The following is a 16,961-nucleotide window of genomic DNA, read 5'->3' as shown; positions in this document are numbered from 1 at the left end:
TGTACAATTCTGATCCAATATACCTTTCATGTTAGATATGACTGGTGATAAAAACAGAAGTGGTGTAGCAATTCTATTGTAATTTCAAAAAAAGATGTTTATACTGTATGGTCAGTAAACTAGTGCACAAGGGAAGTAAGTGTCTCTTTCATCAACTAATTGATCCGTTATTTAATATCTATTAGAAACTGTGATTCCATCTATCAATGTAATTGTGTGGTACTGTCAGAATTCAAGTAACATCACAAGCAATGTCCACTCTATCCTGATCTAATGTCATGGCTCAAAATTAAGAGTAGTTTATGAATAATTTAACTTTTATTTTGTATGAACCCAAATTAAAAAACCTAACAACTTCATTCTCCAGATTTTAAGGATTGCAAGCAAAGTGATACCAGATATTACACACATGAAAGGTCACAGTTCATTTTGGACAACAAAGATGATGGCAGTATAAGAACCTATACAGAACAGAACAGAACTATGTGATGATGGGAAATAATAGGATATATACACAATCCTTTTACCTTTATCTTGGACTTCTTTTGAAAATCGCTCCCTTTCAATAGCTGATTCACGTTCTATCCGCTCAATTTCAGCCAATGCATCCAACTCTACTTCATCATATGGCGTTATAGTTCCTTGTTGCGAAACCTGTTGCTGTGTCTGTACCACAGGAGTTTGAGGTTGTTTTGCAGCAACTGAAGTGTTCTGTTGTAAAACAGGCACTTGTTGTGCCTGAAGGAATGCTGTCTGTTCATGCTGAGGCAAACACTGAGCAGCATTTAGTGGGCGATTAATATCCTGTGGAGTAATGGGTGTTTTAGAAGTCTGTCCTGGGTACTGCACATTAAAAGGAATATCACCCTCTGACACATTACTGTTTTCCAAACCAGAAAGCATATCGTCCTGCTGGTCCATATCTGAAGATCTTACACGAGAGAGTCTTAACGTAAGTTTAGTGGAGTCCTTGGAAGGAGAACTAATGATATCATACATTGCAGCTTTTTCAGTCTGGTCTTTTTCATCCTTGCCTAACTTCATTTTCTTTTGTTTCTTTTGCTTTCTTTCTGGAGAATCTAACAATATGTCTGGGGGTACATCTCTAGGTGATGAATAAGGTGGAGGCTGAGATTGTACGATTAAAGGTGGTCTTGATCCTAGAATAATAATTCAGAAAAACTGAACAGTTATGATGTTTCACAGTTTATATAAAAACACACTAAATATACCCTAAATTATTTATAATGTGTATTTCTACAAATAGCTGTGCTTACAAAGAGTAAGTATATAAATAAGATGCATGATGGAGAACATCCTAAAGCCAGATGTAATACAGATAGTTGCAGCAAAGGATGCCCATATCTCCTAGCAATTTATTTTAGCAATCCACATGTAGTGGAGAAAGCACCATTCTAGTGAAGATGGCCAAAACTTTTCACAAAGCTCTTATAAGTTCAGGCCAGGACATCAACTATTAAAGATTTAGGTTAATGAAAAGGTAACCCAGTCTATGGGAAAAGGAAGGGTTTAAGGCTCCATAGATTCTCGTGGGATCCAGTGATGACAATTTAATGATGAGCTATAGACAGACAATAGTCACTATATCTATGCATTTCCAAATGCAATAAAATGAAATCTGAACACATCCACAGGTCACAGAAGGCTCCCTACTTAAACATGTTCCTGGAAAGATGAAGTTAGGAAGCATTTCAAAAGCAAAATAAAAATGGCCTTCCTTTACTCTTTTTCCCTGAGTATATCTATTTCTTTTGCAACTTTCCTACTTTAGGGGAGCACTTAGTCAATTCACCTAGAGGCAATGCTTCTGTCCACAAGTGACTGAGGATATTGTTTCCACCATTACCTTTCTACATCTGTTCTTTTTTTCCCCATCTCCCAACTTATTTACTTTTCTTTCTAAAATGCATTCATCCCAAGTTTTGAGCACATTTACATGTATTTTACAAACAGGAACTTTAAAAAAGGGGATAATGTTCACATACACACTTCCCGAATTCATCACAAATTTAAAAAACCTCTTTTCAACTTCAAATAGTGCAAGCTCCCTTAATTCTCTGTTCCACAAAAAGCCTAGGAAAATAGATAAACTTTGCAAAGGTCAACAATTTGAGCTCTGTTGGTCCATTGTGGGAGTGATGGTGTGGAGAAGTGAAGGGCACAAAGGGCCCCTTGCTAAAAAATACCCTGCTATCAAGCCTCCTCTAGATTAAACATGGGGGCTATTAGCTTAAGCTTTTCTAATGATACCATGATAGCACTTGAGGAGAGGGGCAGTAGCTAAGGTAGCTACAATTCAACCACTTAGACATTTATTGGTTAACACCTTGAACTGCATTCAAATGAATTGGAAGACAGACTGCAATTGTAATATGATCTATGCAAGAGACACTACTAAGTAAGGACGAAGCGTTATTCTGCAGATGAAGTTTCTGATTGATTTTCCAAGTAGCTCCAAGGACAGCACATTGCAACACATGGATCGAACAGTGACAAAATGAGGTATAACTGTGGCAAGGCCTACATTCAATTAAAAGCTCTCTCTACAGATGTCCTCTTTTCCTTTGTCCAAGCTCTTGTGCCTTGTTTTTCTCCAGTTCATCCTGATAGATGTTCTACAACCTCTTTACACTAAACATGTCATAAATTGGATTTATTTTACCCTAATCCTTTTTTCCTTTCCTCATCATGACTGTCACTTACACTAACCTCCTTCCCACTGAAGCCTGCAACCATGAAATTATCTTTGATTCCCTTTCTCCTCACATCCAGACTCTAAAAATCTTGCAGCTATTCACTCCAGCATTTCTCAAATCAGCCCGCATCTTCATCCCCCAGGCCAAAATCCTGGCTTCTGCCAAGGCTGTCTCTCATTCTGCCTTCCACCACTGACTTCAATTCTTGTGATATATAACTTGAGATCCTTTTGACCTCAAGTGTAAATATTCCAGAACCTACAAGATTAGTTTACTACAGCATATAGGAGAAAATCTATTACCGGATTATTTCCTTTCTGGTAATGACCCTCTCCCACAACAGGACATAAGGACTGTATTTCTCTTTTGGCAGATATCAGAGGCATCACAAACTTGTCCAAAGACCTTACATGCTTGCCTCCATTCCCCACATACACTTCTATTCTCAATCCAAATGAGTACTTTTAAAGCTGTAATGGAACACTCAAGTCTTATTCTTAACAATTATGTCTTATTCAATGACATTAAAAGCCTGATTGTCCATTGCCTTTCACCTTGTAAAGTATTTATACTAGTGCAAAGTGAGTGTAAAACAGTACCAATCTGCGCTTACTTTGCTCTGGGGCATGACATATACATAAAGTATAGGGCAATACAGAATCAGGCTTTTTCTATTTAAGAGTAGCCTGAAGAGGCCAAAGGATCTCAGATGACGATCTCAGATGAGGTGGACTGGGTTGTGAGATTATTCCCAGAAAAATAATCAGTTAATTTTTTTCATTCTGGATTCTGACTTCTCCACCACATTTGGGATCTAGCAAGCTGTAAGGAAAAATTAATAGTGAGGGAGAAGAAGGAATAAACAAGAGTTTCCCCTTCCCTAAAAAGCAACATATATAACTATCACTTGGAGCACCTTCCTGGTGAAGGAAAAATAAATAAATTTGTTAGTCTCTAAGGTGCCACAAGTACTCCTTTTCTTTTTGTGTATACAGGAATGACATTAGTAGTTAACAGAGTTTTATAAAGGTGTAGGTGACCAGGTGGCAAAAGTACAGATTTCCCCTACGATATCTGATGTCCTATCCCAGGATGCCACCACTGAGCATATTAAATAGGCTCTGATTCCTTCTAGGGCTGGTTTATTCTCAGCTGTGTATGTCTGGCAATGCCACCTGGCTAAGAAGGATTTAGAAGCTGTCAAGTCTAGGCATCTAGGGTGAAAATAAATGAATAAAGAGGTTGTCCTGAACTGACTGGTTCTACTAAGATACAATTTACCAGCTCTTCCCACAAACAGCATATGCCATGCTCTTTTGCATGTTGAGGTGTCAAGCAAAATGATCTCTTGTTATGTTAGGAAGCATATGTTTAACTTTGGAATAACTCAGAAGCATGATGAGCAACCTGGCCCTTAGGGAAAATATTATAAGGCTCATGCCATAAGAGCAAAGATTTCTGGAGACATTTCTTGCTAACGTGATTATGATGAGGAAGAATGTTTTCATAGCAAGGAAATACAGTGAATTAGATATCATCTGCTTGAATGGATAGGTGAAGATCCCATGTAGGGAGGATAGGTTTGGTTTAAATAAGAGTGCTGCTATAATAAACTTTGATACTATGGGGTGATCTACGAGAGACTTGGATGAGCCTGATTTTATAACAGTCTTTAGTGCTGAGACACAAGAAGCAGTGGTGGTGGTGGTCCCTAGGTCCAAGTGTAGGCCATCCTGTAAGACATTCAGCAAATGGGAAAGCCTGATTTCCTCTAGTTGATCTTTCTTAGTACCAATAGGAGAATTTTGTCCAAACTCTTGTGTAGGCTGAGAGGGTGCAAGGCTTATGTGAGGCTAAGAGACCCTCCATTACTTTGGAAGGGGTATCCAACCTTATTTAGGACTTGCTGCTCAATAACTAAACAATCAGACTCGAGTAATCTGGGATGTGATGCAGAAGCAGGTCCTAAAATAGGACATCCTGCCTGCTAGGGAGAATAAAAGGAAGCCTGTGTAATATCTCCAAAACATTTGAGTCCCAAGCCCTTCTTGGCCAGTCTGGGGTAAGGATGACAGCTGCAGCATCCTTCCTATATCTTCTTAATCATTCTTCCTAGTAGCAAAAAAAAGGAAGAGAGTGAGAAGTGTTTTAGAGAAGCTGACTTGGAAATCTGTGAGCCAGACCATCTTTTCCCAGTGATCTTCAGTCTATTTTCCTCGCCTTGTCTTTTGCATTACAACTGAACATTAACATATCCCATTAAGGTGGGTCTCAGCTAAGGCTTAGGTCGAACTGAGCTACGCCTCTCTAAATACTAGCTTGAATACATGCAGGTTCAGGAACCATTATTAGCTGTCTATCTCTGATGGCTTAGCCAGGCAGGTTTTTTGTTCAGCAATCCTTTTGGGTGAATCACCCTAGCAGAGGTTAGATGAGCTTCTGCCCAGGAGACAATCTACTTCACTTTGGCATTTAAATTAAATGTCTTGTTCCTACCTCTTGATGATACATTTGTAGCATGGTTGTCACATTTTCTAACTGAACCACACACTGTTTCTTTCTCAGGTTATCCTGGAAGAGCCACCTTGATCATTCTCATCTCTAAGAAGTGGATGCTCTGGAGTCTGACCTTTCATCATATTCTCTTTGTTATGATGCCCTGGGTCTGATCCCACACTCTGAAAGGCATCAGAGATTTAGGATTCAGATCGCAGAGGGGGGAATCCTACCATCAGTCAGCTTCCTTTTTCAGAGGAAACAGAGGGAATGGATCACTCTGAATGGTACCTTCACCTTTCATTGCATCTCCTACTGAGAACAGTTTCTAGCCCTCAAGTGGAAACCTTTAAGCACTCTTGCATGCCATTTGGCCAATAGAGTAATCTCTGTGCATGGAGCCTGTCAGACCTATGACCTACAGGTAAAGATAGACAACTTGTGGCACAGTGGACATCAGTACCAGAAAGTTATCAGAACTTTGCTGCATTGGAAGGACTCTCATTCTGTGTGTGTGTGTGTCTGCCTTGACTCATGGTGAGGTGATCGACAACGGTTCAGGGATTCTCTTCTTTAAGTATATCAGTCTGGACAGGGTACTCCGAGTTGCTTACTGAGGGTATGTCTGCACAGGGGGTAAAAACCCACATCTGGTCCAGGTCAGCTGACTGAGGCTCTGGGGCCAAAAAATTGCTGTGTAGACATTCAGGCTCAGCCTGGAGCTTGAACTCTGGGATTCTGAGGGTGGAGGATCCCAGAGCTCGGGCTCCAGCCTGAGACCAAACGTCTACACAGCCATTTTTGGCCCCACAGCCCAAGCCCTGTGAGCCAGAGTCAGCTGACCTGGGCCACCTGTGTCTGTGCCATTGGGGCTTTTATTTCCCATATAGCTTTCCCTGAGAATTACAGAATGACAGAAAAGTAGTGCTAAATGGACCCCTGAGAAGTCGTCTTGCCTATCCCCTCATGTTGAAACAGGATCTGGATACCTAGATCATCCCTGACAGGTGTTTGTCTAATCTGCTCTTAAAAATCTCCAGTGATGAGGATTCCACAACTTCCTTTGGTAAGCTACTCCAGTACTTAACTAACCTTATAGTTAGGAACTTTTTCCTAATATCTAACCTAAATCTGCCTTGCTGCTACTTCTTGTCCTACCTTCAGAGGATATGGACAACCGATCACTGTCCTCTTTATAACAGCCCTTAACATATTTAAAGACTTAACAGGTCCTCCACTCAGTCTTCTTTGCTCAATACTAAACATACTCAACCTTTTTAACCTTTGCTTATAGGTCTGATTTTCTAAAATTTCCACAATTTTTGAGGCGCTCCTCTAGGCTCTCTCCAGTTCGTTCACATCTTTCCTAAAGTGTGATACCCAGAATTGGACAAACTACTCCAGCTGAGGCCTTACCAGTGCCAAGTACAGTGGAACAATTACCTCCCATGCCTTACTCATGATATTCCTCTTAATATAGAATTATATTAGCCTTTTCTGCAGAGGTGGCCACCACTGTCCTCCCATGATTTCACATATAAGGGCAAATGCTTCTTGTTTTTCTGGCTTGAAGTTGTTATGCTCAGAAGTTTCTTTGTTGAAAGAGCTAGAATTTGTGGACAGATATGAGAATCAAGAATGCTTTTGGCTTTTTTAAAAAATTATTTTTGGTTGGGAGGTTATTTTCCCTTTTGTGGGGGAGAGTAATAATATAACAGATTACTCTTTTCTTCTCTGATATTCTTTTCTGGATCACAGTCCACGGAGATGTGTCATGAGCCCTGGTATTATTTATCATCCAATATATAACTGGAGAGGAAGTATAGGGGAACAATCCTGAAGAGGTCTCAGATCTTCCTGAGGGAAGATCAGAAAAGATGCCAGATCAGTTGGCAAATAACCCACATACCCACTCCTTGGCAAAATACTGAGAATCTATGAATAAAAATACTATATAAAGATCTAGATATCACCATTATTGTTACTTTTTATGAAGATCCTGGCTTGGTACTCTTTAGAGAAGGATTTACAAAAGTTTTGGGGAGATTTTTCAATGTAACCCTGCAACACTATTGACTGATGAGCACAGTCTTGTTTATCAAGTTTTGTTGCTTAAGAGAACCCTTGCAAAGATGTCTCCATCTGTTTCTTGGCTGGCATGGGTGGAATATGCGGCCCAAACAAATCATCCAGACTCTGAGCCCCTTCTCTTGGCACAGTGAGGGCATGTAGACTGGGAACAATTGTGGCAGGGTTCCCCTTTTGTAGCTCCAGAAAAGATCTCTTAGCAGATGGAGCCCCTTTTGTTTGGCTCTGCCATGATGGAAAAGAGGAGAATAATGAAAGGATGGAGCTGGATGAGTAGTCCTACTTGGGGAATGATCCACTACACACTTCTCACAACTGTCCCAAAATTTGGCTTTAAAAGAAGATGTGGTAACAGGAACCATAGGAATACTAAGCCATTGCTCTGTTTGCATGTTTGGAGAGACGGAACCTGAATTGAAGGCAGAATAGGCATGCCCGAGCCTTGGATACTTATAGACAAATCAGAGCTGTCTTTGGTATTTGTAAGAAGAGAGGTGCAGCCAAACATAACAGAGTAAGGGTATTTTTTACTCTATTAAAAAAGACAGGCAAACTCAATCAAGACAGCAGATATAACTTCCGTCATTTCTTGCAGGAGTTTTCCCCAGTCTAAAACATTACCTTTTCCCTATTCAAATTCTGTGTCAGCCAAATAGTGCTTATCATAATTAAACACTGAGCAATCATACTCTTAAAGTCTAATTAAATACACAAAAAATCTCAGGGTTATCTATATTTTGAAATCAGAGAAGCTCAATATCTACAATATCTTCCCTAAAGGCCTCATATGTTGAACCAGAGGGCTGAGAACCTGGAAACCCTATGGTACCTTGCATGTGATCTCTCTGATGAGCAAAAGTCCAATACCACCCCTTAGGTCCTCCACGGAGCAAACAATTTTCTTTCAATACCAATTTCTTCTGTTATTTGCAGTCTTGTCAACAATATTTTCAGGGGTCAATATCAAAGACAGCTAAGAGATCTAAAATAATCAGCATGGACACTAGATGTTCATTCATCACCAAGAGGAAACTGGTCAATGCAACTAAGCTGTCTCCCCCCCACATCAAGGCCTAAAAAACAGACGGTCATACATCAAGTGGTCTGAGAACTTAAGTATTATTAGAACCATTTCAAACCACCTCAGTAAGATTCTCTACAAGGGAGATAAGAGACAGGGCAGTATTTGCTGAGATTCTTGCCATCAAAAAATAATCTCTTGATCAAAGATTTAATAATAACTACACTAAGAGATGCTGGCATTTTGGCTCCATCAATAGCTCAATACCTCCCTTTTGGACTTCAGCAAACAAGAGGTGTGTGGATCCAATATAAAGATTAGAGCCTGAAATGCCTCCAATATTTCCAGAACCATACTAATTCACACCAACTGGTCCACCACTGCTATGCTTCTGCCACAACCAGTCCAAGTCCAAGCAATCTTACAAGTTGGCTGAAAAATTTTCAAGGTGGGTGACAATTGTGTTTGAGGTGAGGTTGACTGGATTCACCAAACTGTTTATTAACTGGAACACCTATACTGATCAAGACTTTGTGGATGCTATAATGGCAGCAACTAAATTATTCTTTTGCCACCTACACAACCCAGCACAAGACTTCATAAATTCTTTACTCCAACCTGCCAGTCTTCAATCACAACTTTTCCCACCAGGGGTTCCACCCATCTTCCTTCCAGCTTCATCTTTCATAGGATAGCTATATAATACAATGAACTGTGAAAAGCATTTTAGCAATCTTCTGCCTCCCTTCTCTACCCTATCCTTTGTCTCAGTTCTCTCTTGCTCCCTCACTGAGCCATCTAGGAAACATTGTATTTTATTATCTTCCAGTGGTATGGCAGGAAAAAATATTTTTGCCCCTTTTTATTATTGTGGCATTGAGTTATTAAGTATTTGCATAGCTTTGGATCCTCTGCCATACACCAGAATTGTGTACTCCATTCACCGAGTCACAGTCAATTACTGCTATAAAATGGTAAGGAGGCACTCAGGGGAAAAATAAGCAAACATACATGCACACACACACACACACACACACACACACACACACACACACGTTCTAGAGCTTGGTATAAAGAACTACTTTTAGGTTTTTTTTAATTATCTTACTAAACTGCCCTCCTACTTTTCCTATCCAGCTAATATATTTAGGCCACACCCACAGTAGATATTAAACGGTGTTTTTAAATTCAATGTGTCTCATTGCAATTAACGCAATAACTGTTTTATGTTATGATACTTTTATAAATATAAAGAAATCAATAACTCAGTGATGTGTTTGAACCATAGAACAATGGAAAATTGTTCTTCTAATAGTTTAATCCTCAACATGTACAGGGTTCACGATCTTGCTATCTTCCACAGTAGTCTGTTTTAAAATATAGTAAGTCAAATTTTGGTCCTTCTCAGGTTTCCAGTCAAAGGGGGACCAAGATAAAATTGTAATTAAAAATATCATTATGTGTATGTAACTTCTGCGGTTTTATCTGAACATAAAATGCTAGTTAGATCAAACTATATAGCCTATAAATTCACTTGTCTTTTATCATTGGGAAATAAACTCATACATACATACAAACAACCTGTTTTAGCTATAAGAGTACCTTTAGGTGTTCCATCGCTTCCAGCTGGAGAGCACACTGACTGTGGTGACCGCAAAGAAAAGGATGCAGCATTCCTTATTGAAGACTCACCATCCTAAAAACAGTGATGATAATGTATATTATAAACTTATTTTCTAAAAAGAAGTCTAATCAGAAAAAATACTGGAAGGAGGTCACAAGACAGCTACTAGCACATTTAAGACGCTTTGAAATTTAGACACTTTTCATCATATTTTATGTATATTTTACAATGAAATCAGAGTCCGAGTGAGAACCTACAACCAGCACATGCAAAAAATAAATATGAATTAGTGAAAATATGTTTTAGCTAAAAGCACCACTTTATTTAGTTTGTCATGAAGAATTATACATATTTAGAAGTTCTCTGATATTAGCACTCATGCCAATGAGCCAATAAATACAAGCCTGAACTCCCTTTGCTACCAATTGAAAAAAAAATACGAAAACTTTCCATGAGGAGAAGTTTCAATTTAAGATCATAAGATCATAACGGGGACAGAAGAGAATGAAAAATTTGTTTTTCTCCCTTTAAAAAAAAAACACACAAACAAATGGAAACAGCTATATACTAAGGCAAACGAGAGAGAGTGTGACTAAAGCCTAAGGAAGAAGGACTCTGCTAGCAGATTCCATCCCAAACCAAAGGTGGTTGAGAAGGAACTGAGGGTCCATGGACCACACAGCGCTATATATAGAGGCCCCTCTCAGTGCAAGATGGGGAGGAGTGCATGTGCAGCCCAATGGGCACTGCTACCAAAAGATCTCCCATCCCACGCGCATGTGGAGCTGCCGCACCTACAGTGGCGTACCCATAGGGACACTATTGGAAGTAGTAGTATTATTTGCATTCTAAAACTCAAAAACAGTTGAATATTGCTCAAATTTAAAAAAAACAAAAACATTCAGAGAGACATTTAAGTATAGAAAATTTCAGCTCTAAAGCAGAATGTTTCAGAAACTTGTGTGTGAAAGCAGGAAATTACAATAAAAACTTCTCTGCAATACTCACTATACTGGATGCAATCAGGCATCTGCTTTAATTGAAGTGATGCTGTCAAGTTTTTTTTTTTTTTTTGTAATTCCTTAACTCTTATCTTAAAATATTAAAATGTAAAAGGATTTAAAAAACTGAATGTACTTTACTTTTTGTTTACTTTCTGCAGTCAAACTGAACAAGGACACTAGACCAGTTATGTTTAATTTGTTCTCGATTTCTAGACAGACAATTTCAGTTCTAGCTTCTCATGTACTAAGATATTGCTTCAATCTTGGTGCTGCATATACTGTGTGGAAACTTTTTTTAAAAGAAAAAAAACCCCACTCTTGGAATAATTATTTTTAAATGTCATTGAAAGATTTCTACCAGTTCTTAAGTTTTGCAAAAAAGCTTCTTTTAACAAACGGATGATTGTTTTGGCAGTGTACCTTTAAAATAAGAATTAGCTGTGGGAAACATGTATATTTGATGCTGGAAGAAGCTTCCCACTTTAGTGAAATTGTACCACTGAGGCAGAGAGCTTGGATTTTCAGGATGCTGCTTTTATATTACAAACGTAATACTATTGAATTCACACTGTAGTTATGGATTTTCCATTAACTGTTCATTGCTTGTTTGGTGAACACACAATCATTGATATTCTAGAAACAGCTAAATGATTGTGTGCTTGTTTTAATACACAAAAAGGATGCAGTTAATTCACCCTCTCTTGGTTTTATTGAGTTAACTGTGCTCAGGGTTTTAAGGATACAGGTGTTAACACGCTTGATATGGTCCTCTGTGAGAAAGTGTAACACGCTTGTATGTGTGTTATGTCTCCCTCCCACTCTACTGGCTAGTTTATATAGATAACTGTCTACTACTGCTGCAAGCTAATGTAGTGATTACTCTGGAAGAGGCTTGACTTGATGCTAAATATCCCAAGTTCAAGCCCCTCTCATAACCTGTAGTGAGCATCATTACAACAGCATTGCTCAAAGAACTGATGCCAAAAAACATTCTTAGTGGTTCTTACATATCATGCTTGTAAAGAACTACCTCAGCAAGATACATACACAGGCTGAGAAAATGTTGGCAGGATGAGAAACTCATTAAGTGGAATATTCATCACCAATTTAGTAAAGAATCTGGGATGAGTTCACAGCATCACTCTCTTCTTTAAAATCTACTAAACTGTGTATCAGTCATTAGAGCATGAATTTCACCTCCCTCCTCCCCCCTTTATATGAACTGAAGTCACAGATGCCAGGAAAATAAATTTCCATGCAAGACATTTGAGCTCACAGGTATTGAGTAAAAATACAAAGTCAAAAGAAACTTTCATCAGGCTTGACAGGATCATATCACTATCTAACATCAGAGACCTTTTAAATAGGGTGTTTCAAATGTGTCATGAAACCAACAAAGGGCTGATGAGCTATGTATCTACATAGGCTCTTATCCTGTCCACATCACCACCGTATCTGAGCAACTAAAACAAAGCAAAATTCCCTCTTAAAATAAGCTAAGATTCAGAGACAATTTTCACTTTTCTTCAATGCAAAATAAATGTTGCAAAAGTGGTTTCAAGTAAAACAGTGGTCATTTAAAATACCTTTGAAAACTAAGACCTACACAAACAGAAATTGAAAAATTAATTAAATTGATTACTCCTTTTCAAATGTCAACAGCAACCTAGCAAAATATTTGGTTTTTAGACCAGTCCCACAATTCAAATATTTGTCAAACATTTCCATTCAGATAAAAAATTTGTTGGGGGTGTAACATACATCACTACTTAGTCTGTGCACCATCTGTAGGTAGTCTTCATTTGAGCCATGTCTAGAATTATCAGCATGGTGATTAGCTGAATTGCCAGACAACTGACTTGAAACTTTATTTTCATGTATGTTCCTCATCCCACCTGAGACAATGGGACTGGATACTGAAGCTGAAATAAGAAAAAAAAACCATAATTATACAAATATTTAATATTAACAGGTTTTCTTAAGTCCAGTTATTGATAATACATGTAAGAGAGAGATCAACGACATGTTTGGCAATCAACTGAATTCACCAGCACCGCTTCAGCAACAAGTAGTTACAAGCATTATGAATTAACATTTACCAGGGATTTATGATATTATACCAGTCTGACCAATTCTGTTTACTCAGTGAAATATACTTGTTTAATATACAAGATTCTTTAATAAGTTAGACTTGCATTTAGTTACAGTGGAGAAGTTAGAGGCGTGAATAAAGGGGAAACACTTGTGGATCAAGCCAGGAAACAATGCAAATAGCTGTAGAGACATTTGTTAATGACAAATGTTCCACTGGAAAAGAAAAAGGAAAGATCAGAAAAATTCCTTGACTGAAGGTCAAAGATTCTATCATCAAAAGATCAGACTAAAAAGCTCAAGCTATGTCTCAAAAGAAAATGTGAAGCAGCACAACAACAAGTAGGGAAAACAGTAGGCCTATATTAACAGATATGTACAGAATGCATACTTCCTCATCAAGTTAATGTAACTCATGGCAAATTTTGGCTGTATCTAAAGCATGGAAAAACAGTAATAAAAATTAAAATGGAGAAAGATCAAGAACATTTTATAATTTAGACTGCAAATTCTAAATTATTCTAGGGAAATGTATATTTTTTGGCCATTTTTCTGGGTGTTTTGGCACAGAATTTGTTCTTGGTCATATTTGTTTACAAGCTTATATCTTTGTTAGTTACCACAATTATGAAAATAATATATTACCACAAAGATTAGAAATATTGAACACACATTAAAAGTTCCTTCTCCCATTACCTCACTATGAGATGGGCATATGTAGGAAAAGTATAATTTCTGCTTTCCCCACAAATTCCTTGCAATGCTTTCAGAGATGGCAACAAGGTCTTCATTCTTCTCTTTTGTCGGTAGCAGAGTAATATTCTGTTCTCCATACCAAGGATGGGACAGAAACTAATGTTTGATTTGAGTTTTATATGCCTTAGGACCAGTGCTTAATTTTGTTATGAAAGAATAGTGGGGCTCAAGCAATTATTACACATTCATAACTGATGCAGCAAGCCCAGAGATGAACTGCTAAGCCTAGAGGTGCCGGGGCTCAACCTGGCACAAATTAAGCACTACTTAGGACTTCCCATTTCATGATACCATAGGGTACACAGTCTATCTCCTGAGACACTATTTACTCTAGAATCTTACTAAACGTGAAGCTCCAGAGTGTACAAACTGAAAACACATGCAGGATACCTTTATTGCTTGCTGCGGTTGAGAGGATGGCTAAAAAGCCTCTTCTCTGAAAATTTATGTTAGCCAGGTGTAAGGTTTTGGAACATACTATTAAATATTTTTTGTTGCAGGGATGGAAGGTCATTTCTATACTCAATGGATTTGGCAGCCACTTTTGCCACAGTAAAATCATGGAGAATACTGTGACCCTAATTATAAGTAGAGATAGGCATAAATCAAACCCATCCCAAATGTTAATGGTCAGAGGGAAGCAAGGAGTTTGGAATCCAGATCAAGATCCAGACATTTTGTGCTGGCCCCTATTACTACCAACACCTTTTCAAAAAAAAAAAAAAAAAAAAGACAAATGTGACATCTTCGAACTTTGAGAGGGTTCAAAATCTGTTTTATGGCTGGGCTGGATCGAACTCAAATCTTCTAACTTACTGTTACAGCCTAACAACTGTTCATTCCCTGAAGTTATACGGGGGAAAAAAACCTTCATGTTAAGTTTTCATCACTTCCCTTAATATATGAAATAGCGATAGATGATATACATAACATGAAATACAGAACTATCCTACATTTTCACCAAGTAACTAAGCCTTAAGAACAGCTTGTTTCAAGAAAATGCAAGTTGTGCTCATAAAATGTCTTAAAATGTTTGAAAACCATTTAACAATAAAAATTTCAGTTCTGTAAGGTTTTTTGATATTGCTGTATTCTATTTTTCTCCCAATTCCAGCTGAATTTTAAAGGGCAGTTAGGTAATTATGCAGCCTATTGCACACTTTAGACAAATTCCTGCCTAACTTACTCACACACAGATCCTGCTAACCTTATGCAATTTTGCACATGAACAGTGAGCAGGGTTTGGCCCTTTGAAAGGAATTACAGAACTGTGAAATATCCAAGCAAAGTTGACGTTATCTTGAGTTCTGAGAATAGAACAATGATCTAATTACCTTGTTGCATCTGCGGGTGTGGTGTATAACTTGGAGGATGTGAATATGGCATGTATCCTGCTGGGCTTTGAGGAGCATATGGACTAGGCACTGGGCTGTTCTGTTGTGCCATAAATCTGTTACCAGAGCTTGTCTGTGGTGGCACAAACCGGCTAAAAACAAAACCCAATTACAAGTTAGGAAATCCATTGTAGGCATCGTATTTCTTACACTTATTTTACAAAATTTTACAAGACCAGACATGTAATCCAGTGGAATCAAGAAACACCTATTAAGAGTAACATTTCTCACAAAATAGTTTACACCTTCTCTGATTCAATTATTTCTTAAGAGCTACATTTGCATTAATCAAAACTAACAGGGGAGAAAAAAAATCCATTCAGAAGAACTCTACCTAGAAAAAGTAAATAGCTGTTTAAAGTTCTAACCAGGTATTACAGGAAAAATAAAATTTACAGTCTCCAGGCTTACTCATAGCTTACTAAAAACCTGAATGAAAATCAAAACCAAAGTTTAATTTTTCACGTGATGACTAGCTTGATTAGCATTATCAATTAATCCATATATTCCTAGGTCTCGTGGCATCTGGAGCATAAATTTGGCAATTCATTTTCAAACAATTCAGTTTTCTAAAATACACTGGAGTCCATTATATCGTTTTTGAAGACTTGTTGACGACTATAGTTCTGTTACAAAATGCTTTATAGAGCCTGGGGAGCAAATTCCAGCACTTTGAACAAATTTGTGACAAAATTCAGCAAACTAAACTGAATATTAATTATTTTTGTAATTAAAGTAACATGTCAGAGTGCTTATGTTTGACAATGCACTAGAAATTATTCTTTGGACACTGCCTGACTTAACATTTTAGCCTCAAACAAAAGAAAAAAGTAGACAAAATAGTGGGCTTTTTCATCTTGAGAAAATAAACAGGAATTCTTCGTCTGGATACAGTTTTAAAGAAATGACAGTACAGCATGCCTTCTAATGGAATATCAAGCAGAAGTATTAATGAAAATGAGCTAAGATATATGTCCCCCTCTTTTTCCCCTTTTCCTATCTACAGGCAGACTACAATGACCAGACTTTTCAACCAGGTCTTTTGGTCAAAATCCAGATGCTTGGCGACCCTATTTAAGCCTCTAGAAACCAAAGACCTTGCTTTATTCTAAAATATCACAATCTTGTTCCATGTGTCTATAGGGGACTTAAATCACATTATACATAAAACACATGAGTGTTCTATACCACTGAAAACTACCTGAGGCTGGGCAGAAGTCATTATCTTCTGTGTAGTCAAAGAAAACCAAAATAACAGCCAAGTGGACTTTGAGAGGGGGAGGGATGAGGCTATTCTCATTAGTGAGCACATGCAACTCCCATTAAAATTAACAGGAGTTCAGTGTGTGCACCGAAAGGTAAAAAGATCATTGAGAGGGCATTTTGATTTGTAATTGTTTAATTTAGCAGCTCGCCGATAAGTATATAATACTGTAAATTAATAACTGGACATTCCAATAAGATTTCATAGAACTTTGTTTCTCTGTCAAAACTATACTGCTAATTTTAAGGAGAGTATTACCCACACAAAGAGGACCTAATCCAAAGCCCACTGAATTCAATAAACCTTGGATCAACCCCATAAAGAGGACATAAATGAAGCAAAAGAGAAAAAGTGATTCAGGCAGTATACATTCTCTTTATAGGGCTAATCCAAGATTTATTTAATTCAATGGGCTTTGGATCAGGTCCTCTTTGTTTGGGTAGTACTCTCCTCTATTTTAGCAGCAAGTCTGCAACACACTTGTCATAACCAAAAAACTCAATATT

The 16,961-nt window shown here is 37.9% G+C and overlaps 1 protein-coding gene across 4 annotated transcripts in view; it reads right to left on the bottom strand.

The window, feature by feature from the left end:
• The window catches only part of NIPBL (NIPBL cohesin loading factor), a 294,436-nt gene that overhangs the window by 131,054 nt on the left and 146,421 nt on the right, over positions 1–16,961 (bottom strand). For all 4 annotated transcript variants that reach the window (XM_084629342.1, XM_084629343.1, XM_084629345.1 and 1 more), the window contains exons 6-9: positions 15,132–15,283; positions 12,712–12,872; positions 9,925–10,018; positions 528–1,160 (exon numbers count right to left, since the gene is read on the bottom strand). In XM_084629342.1, coding sequence (XP_084485468.1) covers positions 528–1,160; positions 9,925–10,018; positions 12,712–12,872; positions 15,132–15,283 — 1,040 coding nt within the window. The remainder of the gene's footprint in view (positions 1–527; positions 1,161–9,924; positions 10,019–12,711; positions 12,873–15,131; positions 15,284–16,961) is intronic.

Source organism: Lepidochelys olivacea, assembly GCF_965140295.1.
Source record: "Lepidochelys olivacea isolate rLepOli2 genome assembly, chromosome: 5".
NCBI lineage: Eukaryota > Metazoa > Chordata > Testudines > Cheloniidae > Lepidochelys > Lepidochelys olivacea.
The sequence above is the reverse complement of the archived record's forward strand: the minus strand, read 5'-3'. Positions and strand labels throughout refer to the sequence as shown.